The 20,656-nt window shown below is 35.3% G+C and overlaps 1 protein-coding gene across 2 annotated transcripts in view; it reads right to left on the bottom strand.

The window, feature by feature from the left end:
* Window positions 1–20,656, bottom strand: part of WDPCP (WD repeat containing planar cell polarity effector) — a 491,911-nt gene that overhangs the window by 123,584 nt on the left and 347,671 nt on the right. For both annotated transcript variants that reach the window (XM_015112569.3, XM_015112570.3), the window contains exon 14: window positions 18,978–19,080. In XM_015112569.3, the coding sequence (XP_014968055.2) occupies window positions 18,978–19,080 (103 nt within the window). The remainder of the gene's footprint in view (window positions 1–18,977; window positions 19,081–20,656) is intronic.

Below are 20,656 nucleotides of genomic sequence, written 5' to 3'. Positions count from 1 at the left end.
TGCCCAAGCTGGTCTCAAACTCCTGGCCTCAAGCTATCCTCCCACCTTGGCCTCTTGAGTTTTTGGGATTACAGGCATGAACCACCATGACTCACCCATCCTTAGTATTCTTAGTTTGTACCATATAACTGCATAAATCTGCTTGTCCATCCACATTTGGGATTATTGATATAAGATATTTTTGTTATACTCTACACTAGCTACATTGGGCATGTATTGTGTTTATTCTTTAACTACATAGTTTCATTAGTTACCCTTAATGTTATATACCAATCCTTGAGCAAAATTTTTCATTATTTTCCTATAGAAAATGTGAATATGGGTTATTGTGCCCCAGATTGGCATAATTTGCTAGTCTAATAAGTAAAGCAGAGAAAGAGGTTTGAGACATTCAACTCCTGTCTCAGAAAGAAAAATGGAAGGGCTAAAGCATAACAATTTAACATTTGTACCTTTCTCCACAGGGAAAGACCACTACCTTTTGCTTAGTAACTGTCAATTTATGACTAGGTAAGTTCTGAAGAGTTGACAGCTTGTTTTGGAATATAGTAATGTAGTATTTCAGAATTCAAAAATATGTTAAATAACATTTAAATTATGGAAAGTTTCCATCTGAAAATAACTAATTTAGAGAAAATCCATACTTATTCAATAACACCAATTCTTAATTACCATGTCACATTCTGTGATTGACAACATTATGTCACCACAAAGAAAGGAACAAAGGTTTGATAATCATAGCATACTTAAGTTTACTCAAAACTGTACATCTCTTAAGATATACAAGTAATACAGTCTTGTATAGACCTCTGCAGCCAAGCAAGAGTTAGTCTTTGATGTGCTCATAATTATGAAATATTTAGGATGTCTTTAGGGAAAGATGCCTATAGGTAGAAAGGTTTAGATCAAAACTGACATCATTACATAATAAAGGAGGAAGGGTGAAGTGAAGCCAAAAGTAGATTGGCAGGAATATACCTAAGTCAAACAAATAATATAATGCACCTTGTAATGCACAGTGTATAGGAAGTTAAGCAGTTGGCCACAGTTTCAGTTGGTTATAGAATTAAAAACTACTTTTGTGCTTCATTTTAGAGGAATTTTGTATTTATAATAAGATATTTAAAGTATAAGAGCAAATCTTTACCTTCATCCATGTATCACCTCTTGGATAGAATTTTTATATATGTTTACAATATTACCATGATTTTTAATTTTTAAAGTATTTTTAGAGGCAGTCTTGCTCTGTGGTCGAGGCTTGTGTATAGTGGCCTGATCATAACTCCCTGTGACCTCAAACTCCTGGGCTCAAATGACGTTCTCACCTCAGCTGCTGAAGTAGCTAGATTACATGTTTGCCACCATGCCCAGCTAAATTTTTAATTTTTTTGTAGACACGGGGTCTCACTGTGATGTCCATGGTGGTCTCAAACTTCTGGGCTCAAGCAATTCAATCCTCCAGCCTCTGCCTCTGCAAGTGCTGGGATGACATGCGTGAGTCACTGCACCTAGGCTCGTGACTTTAATGCCATTTTAGGAAGAAGATAACATAAAAAACCAAGCTTTTGAATGATTTTTTAAATGACATGGTAATGTGGTGATGACATATCTCTGGTAACAAAAAGGAAGATAAATAATGATTCCAATTTTGTTAAATATATGCATAGAAAAAAGGGAATTAAATACACTAAAATAACTCTTTTTATCAGTTATCCCCAGGTAATAATATGAGTGATCTTTATTTTACATTCTCTATATTACATTCTCTAAAGTTACCCATTTAAGCATGAATAAGCTTTTATATCAGAATTTTTAAATACATTTTAAAAGGAGATGGCAACTTATAATGCTACAGCTTTTTTATAGCATAGTATCTGCAAGATCATATATGATAAATGTATTTGGAAATATAATGCATTTGGAAGGATTTCATAATATGCAAATTTGTAGACAGCCACATTAAGTACAGCTGGGATGTCTTTGAATAGGATTTATTTTATATTTTCATTTCTCTGCATATGAGGATTATATAAAATAAGTTGTTTCTCCATGTTTTTCTTTTTCTAAATAATATTCTTCAAATAAGAAGTTAACCAGGCATAGTGTTACATTCCTATAGTCCCAGCTACACAGGAAGCTGAGGCAAGAGGATTATTTGTACCCAGAAGTTTGAGGCTGCAGTGAGCTATGATTGCACCACTGCACTCTAGCCATGGCAACAGAGTGAGACATTGTCTCTAAACAATAAATAAATGCTATTCTTCAAATCTCAGTGTAACAGATGAACTGCTAGCTGTCCCCAAATGACTTTTGCTTTTATAGTAACTGGTGTTTTGCTGGGTGCATAATCACCCCACTAAAAATGCTTTCCAGACTTTCTTACGGTTAGTGTATCCTTATGAACAGGTTCTGTCCAATGGGAATATATGGGATATCAACCACAGATATGTCCAGAAGTGATATGTAACAACTCCTGGCTTGTAGCCTGAACAAGATAGGACTATGCCTGTCTCCTTTTTCCTCCTTTCGTAGACTGGGATGCAAATCTTCAGTGATGTAGAACTAGGCTTTACCCTAGAGATGACAAAGTAACACAATAGATAAGGCCTGGTACTCTAATAATAGCATGCCTTACCAGTCCTGGAACATGTCCCAGGATTGTTATACAAGAAAGTAAGAAAATTCTCTTCCTGAAGTTACTGGGTTTCATGGTCTCTTGTTTTACAGTAGCTTAGACTATTTCACTTCATAACTGTATTGTACTATAGACAGATGTCAATCTGACTTCTCAGGCTTATGCTAGAAGTGACACAATATAAAAATACAGTCTTATTTAAGAGAAAACTTTATTGAATGGCCATCTCTATTACTTTCCTCACACAAATGGCTGGTGTGAGAGAGTATTTCATTGTGGTTTTGATTTGCATCTCTCTGATGATTAGTGATGATTAGCAGTTTTTTCATGTTTCTTGGGGACTTGTATGTCTTCTTTTGCATAGTTCATGTCCTTTGCCCACTTTTAATTGGGTTATTTTTTTCTTGTGATTTATTTAATTTTCTTATAGATTCTGGATATTAGGCCTTTGTTGTATGTATAGTTTGTGAACATCTTCTCCCATTTCGTAGACTGCCTGTTTACTTCATTGATAGTTTCTATTGCTGTGCTGAAGCTCTTTCATGAAAGCAGAAAACAAAAGAGCAGGAGTTGCTATTCTTAGATCAGAGAAAACAGACTTTAAACCAGCAAGCATCAAAAAGGACAAAGAAGGGTATCACATAATGATAAAATGTTAAATTTATCAGGAAGACTTAAGTATCCTAAATGTATATACACTCAACATTGGAGCTCCCAAATTCATAAAACGAGTACTTCTAGACCTATGAAAAGACTAACACAGCCATACAATAATAATGGGGGACATCAACAGCACACTGACAGCATTAGACAGGTCATCAAGGCAGAAAAGTAACAGAGAACTTCTAGACTTCAACTCGACACTTGGCCAATTAGACCTAATAAACATCTACAGAATGCTCCATGCAACAACTGAAGAATATACATTCTTCTCATCTGCACACAGAACATACTCTAGGATTGACCACAGGCTTGGCCATAAAGCAAGTCTCAATAAATGAAAAAATAAAATAAAATCATACCAAACAACACTCTTAGACCACAGTGTAATAAAAATAGAAATCAATATCAAAGGTCTCTCAAAACCACACAATTACATGGAAATTAAAAAACTTACTCTTGAATTACTTTGGGCATTAAGGCAGAAATCAAATAATTTCTTGAAATTAATGAAAACAGAGACACAACTTACTGAAATCTCTGGGTGCAGTAAAAACAGTATTAAGAGGAAAGTTTATAGTTAAACACCTACATCAAGAAGTTAGAAAAAGTTCAAATTAACAATCTAACATCACACATAAAGGAACAAAAAAAACAAAACAACCCCAAAGACAGCAGAAGAAAAGAAATAATATCAGAGCAAAACTGAACAAAATTGAGAAGCAAAAATCCATACAAAAGATCAATGAAACCAAAAGTTGGTTCTTTGAAAGGATAAACAGTATTAGTAGACTGCTAGCTTAGCTAGATTAACAATGAAAAAAAGAGAGATCCAAATAATCACAATCTGAAATAACAAACATGACATTACAACTGATCCCATAAAAATATAAAATATCCTTAGAGATTATGATGAACACCTCTATGCACACAAACTGGAAAATCTAGAGGAAATGGATAAATTCCTGTAAACACACAACCTCCCACTACTGAGCCAGGAAGAAATTAAAACCCTAAACAGACCAATAACAAATTCCAAAATCAAATATGTAATTTTTAATAAGTCCAGCTATTTCTGAGATGCAGCCACATTTCTACTCTTTTCTGCTAATATGTATCCCATGATTGCAGTGATGTATTCCCATTTTCATTTATTTTGAGATGGGTGTCTGTCAGTTATCCTTATTCACATAACTCACAGGCCAAGTCCTATCTGCAACTTCTATCAGTGTGAAGTTGACTGGAGAGTTTAATCCATTACATTTAAAGCATAGGTTGAGCATCCTCAATCCAAAAATCCAAAATCTGAAATGCTCCAAAATCTGAAATTTTTTGAGTGCCTATATTGATGGCATAAGTGGAAATTCTACATCTGACCGCCTGTGACAAGTGGCAATAAAAATGCATGTGCACACAGTTTATTAAATGTTCCCAAGGAAGAAAGACCTTCCCCCACCCCCTCAGCTGTCATATATTTTCCAGACACAGTTAGATGCCCTCACACAAGCATACCCACAAAGGTTAATAAAATGGCACAAGTGCAAGCCAGGTGTGCCAATGTCAGGTTCCCCATGATGCCCTGCATGAGGCCAAGACCTATGTGTATTACTGTGTTGTTTTGCATATTCTCTGCTCTTTGTAAAGATATTCGTGAAATGTCCAAACAGTCTATATTAAATAATTGTATGGGTAACAGTGATAAAAAAAAGAAGCAGCATTTATATTTATTGCACAGAAAGTCGACCTTTTTGAGAAACAGGACAGTGGTGTAAGTATAAAACATCTTAGAGAGCAGAAGGGTGTTGGAATGACCACCATAAATGACTTGTATAAACAGGAGGAAAAACTATTGTTTTATGCTAAAAGTGATTAAGTTAATGAAAAATAGAAAAACAATGCATGCCATAGAGCTAAAAATGAAGATTTTGATCATGTGTTGAGTGGATCCATCAGTATTGCAGTGAACACATGCCACTTAATGGTATACTGATCATGAAACAAACAAAGATCATGATGAACTAAAAATTGAAGGGAACTGTGGATATTCAATAGGCTGGTTGCAGAAATTTAAGAAAAGATATGGCATTAAATTTTTATTATTACTTTTCATTATGGACACATAATAGTTTTATATATTTATGGGTATATGTGATGTTCGATATAGGGATAAAATGTGTAATAAATCAGGATAACTGGGGTATCCATCACCTTAGCTCTTACTATTTTTCATGTTAGAAACATTACAATTCTACTCTCTTAGTTGTTTTAAAAATGTGTGGTGATAAAGCATCTTCTGATTATAAAGCAGTGCACAAATTCATGGACGAGTTCACTAAGGTCATCAGAAATAAAAATCTGATACCAGAACAAGTCTATAATATTGATGAAACACCACTGTTTTTGATGTTACTGCCCCAGATGAGACAGCCCCTATATGAATTAAGGATGCTAATGACAGAAGAACTCTGCTGAGATATGTTAATACAGCACGCCTGCATAATTATGAACTTGCTATGATAGGCAAAAGTTTGCATCCTTGCTGTTTTCCAGGAGTGAATTTCTCACCAGTCCATTATTATGCTAACAAAAAGGCATGGATCACCAGGGACATCTTTCCTGGTTGGTTTCTCAAACATTTTATACCAGTGGCTTGTGCTCACTGCAGGGAAGCTGGCCTGGGTGATGACTGCAAGATTTTGTTATTCCTTAATAACTTCTGCTCATCTTCCAGCTGAAATTCTCATTAAAAAATGTGTATGCCATGTATCTTCCCCCAAGTGTGACTTCATTAATTCAGCCATGTGACCAGGGTGGGTATCCTTAGATCAGTGAAGAGTAAATATAAAAACACTTTCTTAAAGAGTATCCTATCAGCAGTGAGCTGAGGCATGGGTGCACAAGGTTTTAAAAGGATGTTTAGCATGAACGATGCCACATATGCTTTTGCCAACACTTTGAACACATGACTGAAGACACAGTTGTGCATGACTGGCACAATCTCTGGCCTGTGATTATGTTCACTGATGATGACAAACAAGGTGATGACTTTGAAGGATTCTGTATATGAAGTGAGAGAAAAATGTCTGACCTCCTTACATATACAACAAATATACCTTCAGAGTCTATCAGTAAGCTGGAAGAGGTGGATATTGAAGAGGTTTTTAACATCAGTAATGAACCTCCAGTTGTTCATTCATTGACCAATGGTGAAATAGCCAAAACAGTTCTGAATCAAGGTGATTATGATAATAGTGATGATGAAACCATTAACACTGCAGAAAAAGTGCCTGGAAGTGACATTGTGAAAATGTGTGATGGGTTTATTGAAAGACTAGAGCAGCATGAACAAGAAATCATGTCAGTTTATAAAACCAAAAAGAAATTTGTAAGACAAAAACCTTTGTTATGAGGCAGATAACTCTAAAGGAAACACTTTAAAATGCCATCGAACAGGATTCCTTCTTATCCCTATAGGACCCACTTCCGGACTCTTTAACTGCTGCTGATGTTTTTCTTACCCAGAAAAATAAAATGCCCTATGCAGTAATCTTTTACTCAAAACACAGCATTGTAAGTAGAGGCAGAAATCTTGCCATTGTTTGTTGTTGCTGTTGTGTAACCGCTGATAACAGGTATCCTGATGATGCTACTGTACTACTTAGTTATCCTGAACACATTGTTTTACTGTAGTAACGGTATGTCATATGTTTACTCTTAAGTACTTATGAATGAATGTGTAAGAAAATGACTGCTTATTGGTAGCATACAAATTCAGTCAGGAATGATGGTGATACCAAACAATCACAGCTTGTCCACATGGGTGGCTGAGACAGTGACACCTTTACATTCTAATGGTTCAAGGTAGACAGCTTTGTTGCATGCACAAAAATATCAAAAAGATTACATAAAATTGCCTTCAGGCTATGTGTGTAAGGTGTATATAAAACGTAAGTGAATTTTGTGTTTAGACCTGGGTACCATCCTCAAGATATCTCAGTATGTACCTGCAAATATTCCAAAATTAAAAAAAAAAAAAAAAAAAAAAAACCACCAAACCAACCCCAAATCCAAAACACTTCTGGTTACAAGCATTTCAGACAGTGAACACTTAGCCTGTAATTAATTACTGATAGAGAAGGACTTATGTCTTAGGGCTGTTTTTTGTTTGGTTGGTTTTGTTTTTCACATATAGGCTTTTTGTTGCTCATTTCCTCCATTGCTGCCTTCTTTTGTTTTTAGTTGTGACATGTTTCGATTCCCTTCTCATTTCCTGTTGTACATATTCGACAGTTATTTTCTTTGTAGTTATCATGGGAATTATGTATAACATTCTAAAGTTACAACAATCTAATTTAAATTGATACCAAGTTAACCTCAAGCGTATACAAAAACTCTTATAAAGCATTGTCACTGTTCCCCTACTTTGTTATTGATGTCACAAATTACATCTTTATATATTGTGTACCTACTAAAGATATTTATAATTATTTTTATGCCTTTGTGTTTTAATTCAGGTTGATAATAAGTAGAGTTACAAATTAAAATTATAATAATACTGGTTTTTATATTTGACTGCCCAGTCCTGGACATATAATTCTTGGTTAATCTTTATTTTTCTTCTAGCACTTTAATTATACCTTCTGGCCACCAAAGCTTCTACTGAAAAGTCAGAATCTCCTATTATTGAGAATCCCTTGTATATGATGAGTTTATTCTCTCTTGCTGCTTGCAGATTTTCTTTCAACAATTTGATTATAAGGTGTCCTTTGGGTTGATTCTACTTGAAGTTCATTGAGCATCTTAGATTTGTGGATCCATGTATTTCCTCAAATTTGGGAGGGTTTTGGTCATTATTTCTTCAAATCGTCTTTCTGATCCTTTCTCTGTTCACTGAGCATCTTGGGTTTGTGGATCCATGTATTTCCTCAAACTTAGGAGGGTTTTGGTCATTATTTCTTCATAATCTTTCTGATCCTTTCTCTCTTCCCCTTCTGGGATTCCTGTAATGTATATATTGGTATATTTGATGATGTCCCATAAATCTCGTAGATTTAGTTCACTTTTCTTAATTCTTCTGGGTCCTTAGAACTGATAATTTCAAATATTGTATCATGAAGTTGGCTGATTTTTTTTCTTCTGCCTACTCAAACCTTGAACTTCTCTAGTAAATTTTTAAATTCAGTTATTGGACTTTTCAGTTGCTTCAGAATTTGGTTCCTTTTTATAATTTCTCTTTTTTGATATTTTCATTTTGTTCTTACGTTTTTTTAAAATATTCTTTAGTTCTTTGTATGGTTTCCTTTTGCTCTTTGAACATATTTAAGGCAGTTGTTTTAAAGACTTTGCCTAGTTAGCAAGATGTCTGTGCTTTCTCAGGTTTAATTTCTATCAATTAATTTTGCTCCTTTGAATAGGCCATGTTTTCCTGTTTCTTTGTATGCCTTGTGGGTTGTGTGTGTGTGTGTGTGAAACTGGGCATTTGAAAAAGCCATCTCTCCCAGTCTTTGCAGACTAGCTGTGTGCTGGGACAGTCCCACTAATTAGCTAGGTTTGCTCTGAGCATAGGAATTGGCCTGAGGTAAAAGCTTATGGTCTTCTCAGGTCTTTTCTGAAATGTGTGTTGACTGGGCCTGTGTGTGGCTTTCCCAATTCCCCTGTATACATGGCTGCTTTTGAATGCCTTAATTTCTGTAAGAAAATAGCCTGTTGCATGGCAACAGTGATGTCATCTTGAAGCAAAACTGACATGATGACAGATGTTTGACTCCTACATACCAAGGTGTTCTGCAGCAAGTTCTTTAGACAATGCCTGTAGCATAGCTAATCCCTAATAAAGGTGTTTTATCCAGCCTCTACAGTGATCATGAGTTTTGGCAATATAACCCCTCATGAAAATGCTCTCTCCAGTTTTGTCAAGAAAGTCTTACCAGCTGCACATGTCTTTACCTCTGATTTATGTAACTGTGGGGTAACAAGGACAAAGAGCTTCCTATTCTGAAATTTTGCTGTATGTCACTCAGAGTGTGGAAGTGAAAGAAGGAAGAAGCTGAGAGGAGAGGAATTTTCCAGGTATGGTAGTCTCCCTTTATCCATGGGGTATATGTTCAAAGACCCCCAGTGGATGCTTGAAATAGCAGATTCTACTGAATCTGATGGCTGTCAATTCGAACACCTTTCTGTGTCTTTCACATGCAAATTTAATGACTTTTCCATTGTAACTAAGCACTTATCACACACTGTGGCTGAAACTTTTGCAGTTTGAGGTGCAGCAGCACAACTCGTGAATTTGTTTCCTTCTTCACAATTTCATGGATAGAGGATTCATATGTACCATAGATCTTAGCAAGCTCTGCATATGATATCTTTCCTTATTAAGTTGAAAACTTTCACCTTTTTACTCACTGAGAGCACCATAAAGTGCATCTCTTTGGTATATCTGAATTGCCAGCATCACTACTCTTGTGCTTTGGAGTCATTATTAAGTAAAATACAGGTTGCTTCAATACAAGCACTGCTACACCATTATGGTCCATCTGATAACCAAGATGGCTGCTACGTGACTTATGGGCAGGTGGCATATACAGTGGGGGTACACTGGACAAAGGGATTCACATTCTGAACAAAACAAAACAGGACAGTATGAGATTTCATCACACTACTCAACAGTGCACGATTTAAAAATTGTGAATTATTTATTTCTGGAATTTTCCATATAATATTTTTGGGCTGTGGTTGACTTCAGGTAATTCAAACCACAGAAAGGAAATTAGCAGATAAAGGGGGACTACTATAATAACAGTATAAATGTTTGAGTTCTTTACCTCTATGAATGATGATTACTATTTTAATAGCTAGTACCATCATGCTAAGCCTGTTAGCAAGGATAAAGATTTACAATTGTGCAATTAATCTATGTTTCCCCAAGTGAATTATAAAAATCTCAAGTTCAATGAATTTATAGCTCTTGCCTGGAACAAGGATAAAGATGAGGGTTATATGGTCAAAATTTTTGGAAATATTCAGATAAACAAATAAATTTGTGATTTCTGAGAATATTTCATGTACCCCAGAAATTTTTAAATAAATCAATTTGTCTTAATATATCTTTTAAGTATTTAGCCATATTTATTTTATTTTACTGAGTGTTTTATGGCACTATTGTATGAGGGAGTTCAATCCGGGAACTATATCCATAGAAAACTGATTAGAATTGCTATAGAACAGTGGCTCTCAAGTTTTTTGCAGTATATGGAGCATTTCCACTGTAACCTCATTTCATTGCCTATACAAAAAGATCTCTTCAAAGTTTATAGAACTAAAGGCCTACAACAAAAAGTTAGCAAGATCTCAAATTAACAATCTAACATCACACCTAGAAGAACTAGAAAAAGAAGAATAAACTAACCCCAAAGATAGCAGAAGAAATGAAGTAACTAATATCAGAGCAGAATTAAATGAACCTGAGATCCAAAAATCCATACAAAGAATGAACAAAACCAAACGTTTATACTTTAAAAGGATAAACAGGTATGAAGGATCACTAGTTCAATAACAAAGGAAAAAAGGATGATCTAAATAAGCACAATCAGAAATGACAAAGATAACATTATCAGTGATCCCACAGGTATACAAAAGATCCTCAGAAACTAATACAAACATCTCAATGCACACAAACTAGAAAATGCAGAGGAAATACATAAATTCCTGGAAACATACAACCTCCCAAGACTGAGACAGAAAGAAAGTGAAACCCTGAACAGAACAATAAACAGTAAGTTATGAAATTCAACCAATAATAAAAAGCCTACCTTTTTTTTTTTTTTTTTTTTTGATACAGAGTCTCACTCTGTCATCGAGGCTGGAGTGCAGGGGCATGATCTCGGCTCACTGCCAGCTCCACCTCCTGGGTTCACGCCATTCTCCTGCCTCAGCCTCCCAAGTAGCTGGGACTACAGGTGCTCACCATCATGCCTGGCTAATTGTTTGTATTTTTAGTAGAGATGAGGTTTCACCGTGTTAGCCAGGATGGTCTCAATCTCCTGACCTCGTGATCCACCCGCCTCGTCCTCCCAAAGTGCTGGGATTACAGGCGTGAGCCACCGTGCCTGGCCAAAAAGTCTACCAATTTTAAAAAAAGCCCCGGACCAGATGGATTTGCAGCTGAATTATAGTAGATGTACAAAGAAGAACTTGTATCCTACTGAAACTATTCAAAAAATCAGGCAGGTGGGAACTCCTTTCATAACTCATTCTGTGAAGCCAGAACCACCCTGATACCAAAACCTGGCAAAAACACAATGAAAATAGAAAACCACAGGCCAATAAGCCTGATGAACATATATGCAAAAATCCTCAACAAAATTCCAACACATCAAATCCAGCAGCAAATCAAAAAGTTAATTCACCATGAGCAAGCAGCTTTATTCCTGGGATGCAAGGTTGGTTCAACATATGCAGATCAATAAGCATGATTCACTACATAAACAGAAATAAAAACAAAAACCATATGATCATCTCAATAAACATGGAAAAAGCCTTTGATAAAATCCAATATCCTTCTTGATAAAAAACCCTCAACAAACTAGGCATAGAAGGAACAGAGCTCAAAGTAAGAGTCATCTATGACAAACCCATAGCCAACATCATACTGAATGGGCAAAAGCTGGAAGCATTCCCCTTAAGAACAGGAACAAGACAAAGATGCCCACACTCATCATTCCCATTCAAAGAAGTACTGGAAGTCCTAGCCAGAGAAATCAGGAGAAGAGAAAGAAATGAACGGCATCCAAATAGGAAAACAGGAAATCAAATTATCTCTCTTTGCTAATGATATGATTCTGCAAATAGAAAACCCTAAAGACTTCACCAGAAGACTCCTAGACCTGATAAACCTCTGTAAGGTTTTGGATACAAAATCAACATAGAAAAATCAGTGCCATTTCTATATAACAATAACATTCAAGCTGAGAGCCAAGTCAAGAACATAATCCCACTTACAATATCCATACACAAAATAAAATACGTAGGAATATATCTAACCAAGGAAGTGAATGAACTACAAAATACTGCTGAAAGAAATCACGTATGACACAAACAAATGGAAAAACTTCCACGTGCATGGACTGGAAGAATCAATATCATTAAAATGTCCATACTGCCCAAAGCAATCTATATATCAACTCTGTATATATCAAACTACCAAGGTCATTTTTCATAGAAATACAACAAAAACCATTCTAAAATTCATATGGAACCAAAAAAGAGCCCAGATAACCAAAGCAATCCTAAGCATAAAGAACAAAGCTCGAGGGATCACCATTACTTAACTTCAAACTATACTACAAGTCTTCAGTAACCAAAACAACATGGTACTAGTACAGAAACAGATGCAGAGACCAATGGAACAAAATAGAGGACACTGAAATAAAGCCACACACCTACAGGCATCTGATCTTTGACAGTCAAGAAAAGAAACTGGGAAAGGATTCCCTATCCAATAAATGGTGCTGGAATAGCTTGCTAGCCATATGTGGAAGAATGAAATTAGATCCCTACCTTTCACCATATACAAAAATTAACTTAAGATTGATTAGATAATTAAATGTATGACCTCATACTATATAAGAATCCTAGAAGAAAACCTAGGAAATGTCCTTCTGGACATTGGCCTTGATAAAAAATTTATGATTAAGTCCTCAAAAATAAATGCAGCAATAACAAAAATTGACAAGTGCGGCCTAATTAAACCAAAGAGCTTCTGCACAGAAAAAAAAAAAAAAAAAAAAAAAAACGATGAACAAAGTAAACAGACAGCCTACAGAATGGGAGAAAATATTTGCAAACTATGCTATGCATTTAACAATGGACTAATAAGCAGAATCTATGAAGAACTTAAAATCAACAAGATAAAAACAAGTCCATTAAAAAGCATGCAAATGACATGAACAATCATTTCTCAAAAGCAGACATACAAGCAGTCAACAAACGTGAAAAAATGCTCAATGTCACTAATCAAAGAGATGCAGATCAAAACCACAATGAGATAGCATCTCACACCAGTCAGAATGGCTCTTGTTAAAAAGTCAGAAAATAACACATGCTGTGAGATTGTGCAGAAAAGGGAATGCTTATACACTGCTGGTGGGAATGCAAATTAATTCAACCACTGTGGAAAACAGTCAGGAGATTTCTTAAAAACTGAGAACTATCATTCAACCCATGGATCCCATTTATGGGTATATACCCAAAGGAAAATAAATTGTTTTGCCAAAAAGACACATGCACTTGTATGTTCATCACAGCACTACTTACAATAGCAAAGACATGGAATCAACCTAGGAACTCATCAATGATGGATTGAATAAAGAAAATGTAGTATATATACAACATGGAAAACTATACAGCCATAAAAAAGACTGAAATCACACCTTTTGCAGCAACATAGTTGTAGCTGGAAGACATTACTGTAAGTGAATTAACTCAGGAATAGAAAACCAAATACCACATATTCTCATATGTAAGTGGGAGTAAAGCATTAGGTACACAGGGACATAAAGAGAGGAATAATAAACACTGGGGACTAATAGAAGGGCAAGGAGCAAGGGTTGAAAAACTACTTCTTGTGTACTGTTGCTTACCACCTGGGTGATGGGGATCATTCATACCCCAAATCTTAGCATCATGCAATATACCCATGTAACAAACCTGCACATATGCTCCCTGAATCTAAAATAAAAGCTGAAATTATTACAGAAAAAAGCTTCTAAAAAAATTCACCAAGAGTAGTTTCTCCTTTAGAGATAATTTGGGAGGACCAAATAAGGTAATGTTTATTACAGTACTTAACATAGGACACTATATTAATATAAACTTTAAAAATTAAACTTTTAAAGATAATTGTATATTAATATGCAGTTGTAAGAAATAATGGAGAGGTCCCATGTCTCTTTTACCCAGTTTCCTCCAATGATAGTATTTCACAAAAATTTAATACAATGTTACAACCAAAATGTTGACATCAATACAGTCAAGATTAATGGTAAAATTTTTAAGTTGTAGGAAGTGTTACATATGCCATATATAAATAACTGGACATAAAGTACTATTACATGTTCAAATGTATCCTTTCTAGAATGCTTGACATTTAGGCATTAGGTCAAAATAATCTAGATATCAAAACTAGGCAGAGATACTGAAGTAAAACCATTTACAGACTGATCCCTCATGAATGTAAATGCCAACATTTAAAAATAGTAAATGAAATCCAGGAATATGTAAAAATACATCATCACAATTAAGAAGTATTTATTCTGGAATGTAAGGTTAGTTTGCCATTTGAAAATCAATGCAATTCACTATATTAATAGAACAAAGGAGAAAGATCATAATAATCTTGATAAGCACAGGAAAAGTATTTGATAAAATTCAATACCTATTCATGATAGAAACTCTTAGCAAACTAGTTTATTGAAGGGAACTTTATTAATATGTATGAAAGTTTTATTAAAAACCTGGGGAAAACTTTATGCTAACTGGTGAATTATTGAAAGCTTTCCCTAAGAATCAAGAAACAGAAAATAATGCCGGTCACAACTTCTACTTATCTTTATACTAGAGCTTCTAGTCAGTACAGTAATAAGGAAAGAGAAGTAAAAGGCATAAGAACTAGAAAGGAAGGAATTAAAATGTCCTTATTTGCTGATATGGTTTAGATGTTTGTCCCCTCCAACTCATATTGAAATGTAATCCCCATGTTGGAGGTGGGGCCTCGTGGGAGGTGTTTGGGTCATGGAGGCAGATCCCTCTTACATGGCTTGGTGCCCTCCCCACGGTAAGAAGTGAGTTCTTGCTCTGTTAGTTCACATGAGAGCTAGTTGTTTAAAGGAGCCTGGGTCCTCCTCTTCTCTCTCTCTTTCTCCCTCTCTCACCATGTGATATGGCATCTCCCCTCTTCTCTCTCTCTTTCTCCCTCTCTCACCATGTGATATGGCATCTCCCCCTTTACCTTCTGCCATGATTTGAAGCTTCCTGAGGCCTCACCAGGTGCAGATGCCAGCACCATACTTCTCACATAGCCTGAAGAACCTTGGGCCAAAATAAACCTTTTTTCTTTATAAATTACTCAGTCTTAGGAATTCCTTTATAGCAATGCAAAGAGACTAACATATTTCCAGATGACATGATTGGGATGCAGAAAATTCAAAAGAATTTACAAACTGTTGGCATTAATAAGTGAATTTAGCACTTATTGCTGGATATAAGGTCGATATATATAATAGTCAATCATATATATACCAGAAATAAAACAGAAAATGAAATTTTAAAATAAGATTACCACATACAAAGGAGAAAAAGAAATACTTAAATCTAAAGGAAGATGTAGAAGAGCACTACTATGAAAACTACAAAACATTTTTCATAAGAAATAGAGAAGACCTAAATAAATGGAGGGATAGATCGTATTAATGGATTGGAAAACAATATTATAAAGAAATACATTCAGCCTAAATGTATCTATGAGTTAAATGAGATTCTAACTAGAATTTCAGCCCCCACTGTTTTTTTTTTTTTTTCCTTGAGTCAGGGTATAAGCTGATTTTGCAATTTATATGGAAAGATAGACAAGTCCATCTTAAAGAACAAAGCTGGGCAATTTGCACTACTAAATAATAATATTGACAGCCAGAGTTGCTTAAAGCAGTGAGATATCTGTGCAAGTATAGACAAACAGTAATAAAATAGAACATGGTCCAGAAACAGCCTATATATTATACTGTCACATATACAAAATTACAATACCTTTTCCACCAGAATGGCTAAAATGAAAAAGAGAGACAATATCAAGCATCATTGAGGATGGCCAAAACTGGAACTCCTACGTACTGCTGGTGAGAAGGGAAATTGTTAACAACTACTTTGGAAAACTGGAAGTAACTACTAAGGCTGCATATCCTATGTCACAGGAATTCCACTTCTAAGCACAGTCGAACAGATCTGCGTACCTATGTCCATTAAAAGACATACACAAGAATGTTCATAGCAGCACTATTCACATTAGTCCCGAACTTGAAACAACCCAAATATCCATCTAAAGCAGAATAAATTGAAGTACATTCATGCATTGGAATATTGTTATACAGCAATAAAAGCGGAAGAGTTATAACTGTATGCAACAATATGAAATATTCTCAGATTCGTAATGTTGAATAAAAGGAGCCAAATACAAAAGAATATAGGTTTGAATCCATTTATTTTAAGTTTGAAAAAAGGCAAAACTAGTCTATAACGTTACAAATCTGGACAGTTGGGCTGAGATTATAGCATCTTGAAGTGGGTATAGGAAGGCTTCTGGGGTCCTGGTAACATATGTTACTTGGTCGAGATACTCTTTACAAGGATGTGTTCCCTTTGTGAAATTCATTGAGTCACATGCTTATGTTTTGTGCACTTTTCTGTATGCATGTTAGACTTAAATAAAAAGTTTAAAAAATTACCAAATTGTTCAGATTATCATCATCCAGCTTTTCCTTTGGCAACTCTTGCTTTTAACTATGGTGACAGTATTTATGTCTGATGCTTTTTTACAGACTCTCCCATGTAAATGGAACTACTCTTTCGCTGTCTTACATAATTTGGCTCCTTGCTTGCATCAAAGAACCACTTTGAAAGCCAAAAATTTAATAACTTTCAGCTTTGGGATAAGTTTAAGAGAATAATTGAATTAAATTGAGGGAATTTGAGAGAAAATTAGCTTTCCCCAGCATGATGTGGGCTGCAAAAAAGAACTAGGCAGAGACCATGATGAGGAAACCAGAAATTCTTTGCTAATTCCATTTGGAATTCTGAGTGAGAATCACCCAGTTTTCTGCAGCAAAACTGAGTAGAACATTCATGTAATAGGGCAACGTCTTGAAAGTTACTGATGTTATTTAATAGTATCTTTGTCAAAACATAGTAATCTAGGTCAAAGTCTGAGGCCTGAGACAAGACTGAGAAAAGAGAAGTCACAGGGTATCATTGAAAATATATTTGCTAGAAATGACGCAGGGCTCAAAGTGGGTACACTAAGCTTTCTGGCTAGGAATTACCCGCTGGCCACAGTAACCTCATCAGAGAATATACAGGAAATGAGATGCATTTTGGTGAATCAGGGAGTTTCTTTGTTTTGCTGAAATTTTGTGATAATCTCTTCACATTCTCTTTCACTGTTACTATTTTTAGATAGCTTTAAAATGCAAAGATGGCCTTCATGGTATCTGATATCCTGGAAGAAAAGGCAGGGTACAGGACAGCTAAGGAAACATCCCAGAAAACTGGCTATGAGTTAACTTCCTACTGTGTTTTCCTAAATGGCTAGAGGGATGGGGATGGAGGATATTTCCCCATCATATAACATCATCATTTCTATAAACATGGTATGCTTTCATCATTTAGTTAGAAGTGACTTCTCATAGCAAATATAAATTGTACTTCACAGAGTTGTGGTGAAAATTAGTTATCTGTAACTTAGCATTCAATAAATATTAGGTGCTATTAGTAGTAGTAGTACACACATTAATATCCCTCCCTAGCAAGTAACAAGATATAGTGATAGGTCAATTACAGTTATTCTTATCCAATACTGCATTAATAGTGAGTATTCCTTATCCATTAGAAATGGAGATATGAAAGTGGTCTAATCAATTTGGAACTCTTTCAGGATGGGGGAAGGAGAATGGAATTATCTTGCTAGTACCTGTTGGCCCTGGTATTCAGGTTTAGAGCTACCCTGCTGGAATGGCTTTGAGTCCTTCAGTATCACCTTGAAGATTAGATCTATGTGGTGGTGTCAGAAAGAAGCTGACAATTGGTCCCTTTGGCTGCAAACAGCATTACAAAAACAAAGCACAAGATCTGTCAATGGAGAGGCTTGTATAAGATTTTTCAAGCACTTACAAAGTGGAAATCTTTTTAAAACTTGTTTCAGAGGAGTTCCACAGAAGAATGAATTCTAGTACAATCCTGAGGGTTCTTTGCCTAATTTAAGAATAATAAATACTCAGTAAGAAAAGGAATTGGATTTCTAAGTATCAATATTGCTCAATTTAGAGGCATTAGATAAACTGAGGTGAAAAAAAGATGTTAGTGTTAATATTACAATACTTTTTATAAACTTTCATTTTTTATGTTATAAAATTTAAAGGAACTTTTAAATTCATTCTAAGGCTTCTGATCTGTCTTCTTTAGAATACTACAGTTTAAAATGATTCTAGCAGCTTCTAAAGAAAAACAGATCACCTATCAAACCCAAACTCCCATATGAAATACTTTGCCCCATATAGGAGAGAATTCTTTTGAGAAATGACATGTCTGTGTATAAAGGATTATATAAATTTCTGTGTTGGTTAATTTTAATAACAACAGTATGATAATACTCACAAAATCTTATGAAAAGAATATCTTTTTGACTTTTTGCTAAATGATGACAATAGTAATCACTGATTAGAAATTTTCACATAAACACAATTCCAACTTGTATATCAATACTGTGCTGTTTGTCAAGGCTTAATTCTTCTTTTTATAAGGCACTGTCTTTACAAACAAAGTAATTCAAATTAACCAACCATGTCCTCCAAACATAAATAGAAATGATACTAACTATTGATTAAAATAAAAAGCACTTAAAAATAGCATTAATTCTTACCAACTCCAGAGGTTATTGATTCTGCATCAATGTCACTAGCTCTTTTTCTTGCCACTTCAGCTAGTGCCAATTCACCTTTATCTAGTGCAAGGTAATGAATATCCTGAGGAAATAAAGCAAAATAAAAGATTGATTCAAAATGAATCTTGCTCAAATTACAAAGAGGATTTTGAAAGAAACTTATTGTTCAGATTACAAAATAGAAAGTTTGTAAATATTCTTTTCTGTATTTTAAGTTTCTTAGTTTTCTAGTATAAGCAAATTTTTCTGAATTGGAGATCATAGCTATAACTAAAGGCAAGTATTTAAATAAATTATTTTAAGCTGTGAGGGAAAATACAAGTTTTTAATAAAGTCTTTGACATACTCAGTTTTGTCAGGGAATAAAAAATGTTAATTGCTATTTTTCTTTTGTAAGACATTAATATCTGAGGGTGTGTCTTCAGATTTTAATTGCATATTATGCTAAGCACGATACAAGGGATACTAAACAGATTCGTTGCTGTGTCTGGCATATATTTGTTATTATTAATATTACTAGTATTATGAAATAAAATAATTAGTACCAACTAAGTGCTGGGCACTGTTTTGGAGTATGGCGATCAATTATAATACCGTATCTCAAAAACCTGTATGCCCAGTGGGGAGAGAGACCACTGTAAACCAATAGTTAATTACAAAAAAGTATGATAGATTTTATAGCACATGTATGCAGGATGCTGTGGAACCAAAGAGGAGGAACTGATCTCTGATGGTAGTCTTGAAGGGTGAATAAGAGTTACTATAAGAGGGGGAAAATGGAGAAAAGGTGACAGGGAATGAATGATGTCTGGTGCACATATGCAGAGAAGCCTGAGAAAACACAACTCTCAGACAATGGCAGATCTTTCGATATGGAAGGAGTGTTGGATGTGTAGGAGAAAGCAGTGAAAAGTAATACTGAAGAAGTGGAGTCACTAAAAAGGTTTTAGATCTCTTTTTGCTATGCAGAATGATTGTTGGAATGAAAATTTCATTGAAATAAAAATGGGGAAAGAATATGAACAACCACTTACAGTGAAGAAATAGATATAAATGGCTTATAATCATTAAAAGATATGTGACCTTATGTAAATAAATGCAAGCTGAAAAATGTAATTTCAAATTGGATAAATCTTTAAAAGTAAATAATAATTACAGGTTGCAAAGTTTTGGGAAAACAGGCATGTAACACTTACTGGGAATATAATTGGTTAAGACTTTATTTATTTTTTGAGACAGAGCCTCACTCTGTTGCCAGGCTGGAGTGCAGTGGCATGATCTCGGCTCACTGAAACCTCTGCCTTCCCAGTTCAAGTGATTCTCTTGCCTCTGTCTCTTGAGTAACCGGGATTACAGGCATGCACCACCATGCCTGGCTAGCTTTTGTATTTTTTTTTTTTTTTTTTTTTTGAGGCGGAGTCTTCACTCTGTCGCCCAGGCTGGAGTGCAGTGGCACCATCTCGGCTCACTGCAAGCTCCGCCTCCCGGGTTCGCGCCATTCTCCTGCCTCAGCCTCCCGAGTAGCTGGGACTACAGGCGCCCGCCACCGCGCCCGGCTAATTTTTTTTTTTTTGTATTTTAGTAGAGATGGGGTTTCACCGTGTTAGCCAGGATGGTCTCGATCTCCTGACCTCGTGATCCGCCCGCCTCGGCCTCCC

This window comes from Macaca mulatta, chromosome 13 (assembly GCF_049350105.2).
Source record: "Macaca mulatta isolate MMU2019108-1 chromosome 13, T2T-MMU8v2.0, whole genome shotgun sequence".
Classification (NCBI taxonomy): Eukaryota; Metazoa; Chordata; class Mammalia; order Primates; family Cercopithecidae; genus Macaca; species Macaca mulatta.
The sequence above is the reverse complement of the archived record's forward strand: the minus strand, read 5'-3'. Positions and strand labels throughout refer to the sequence as shown.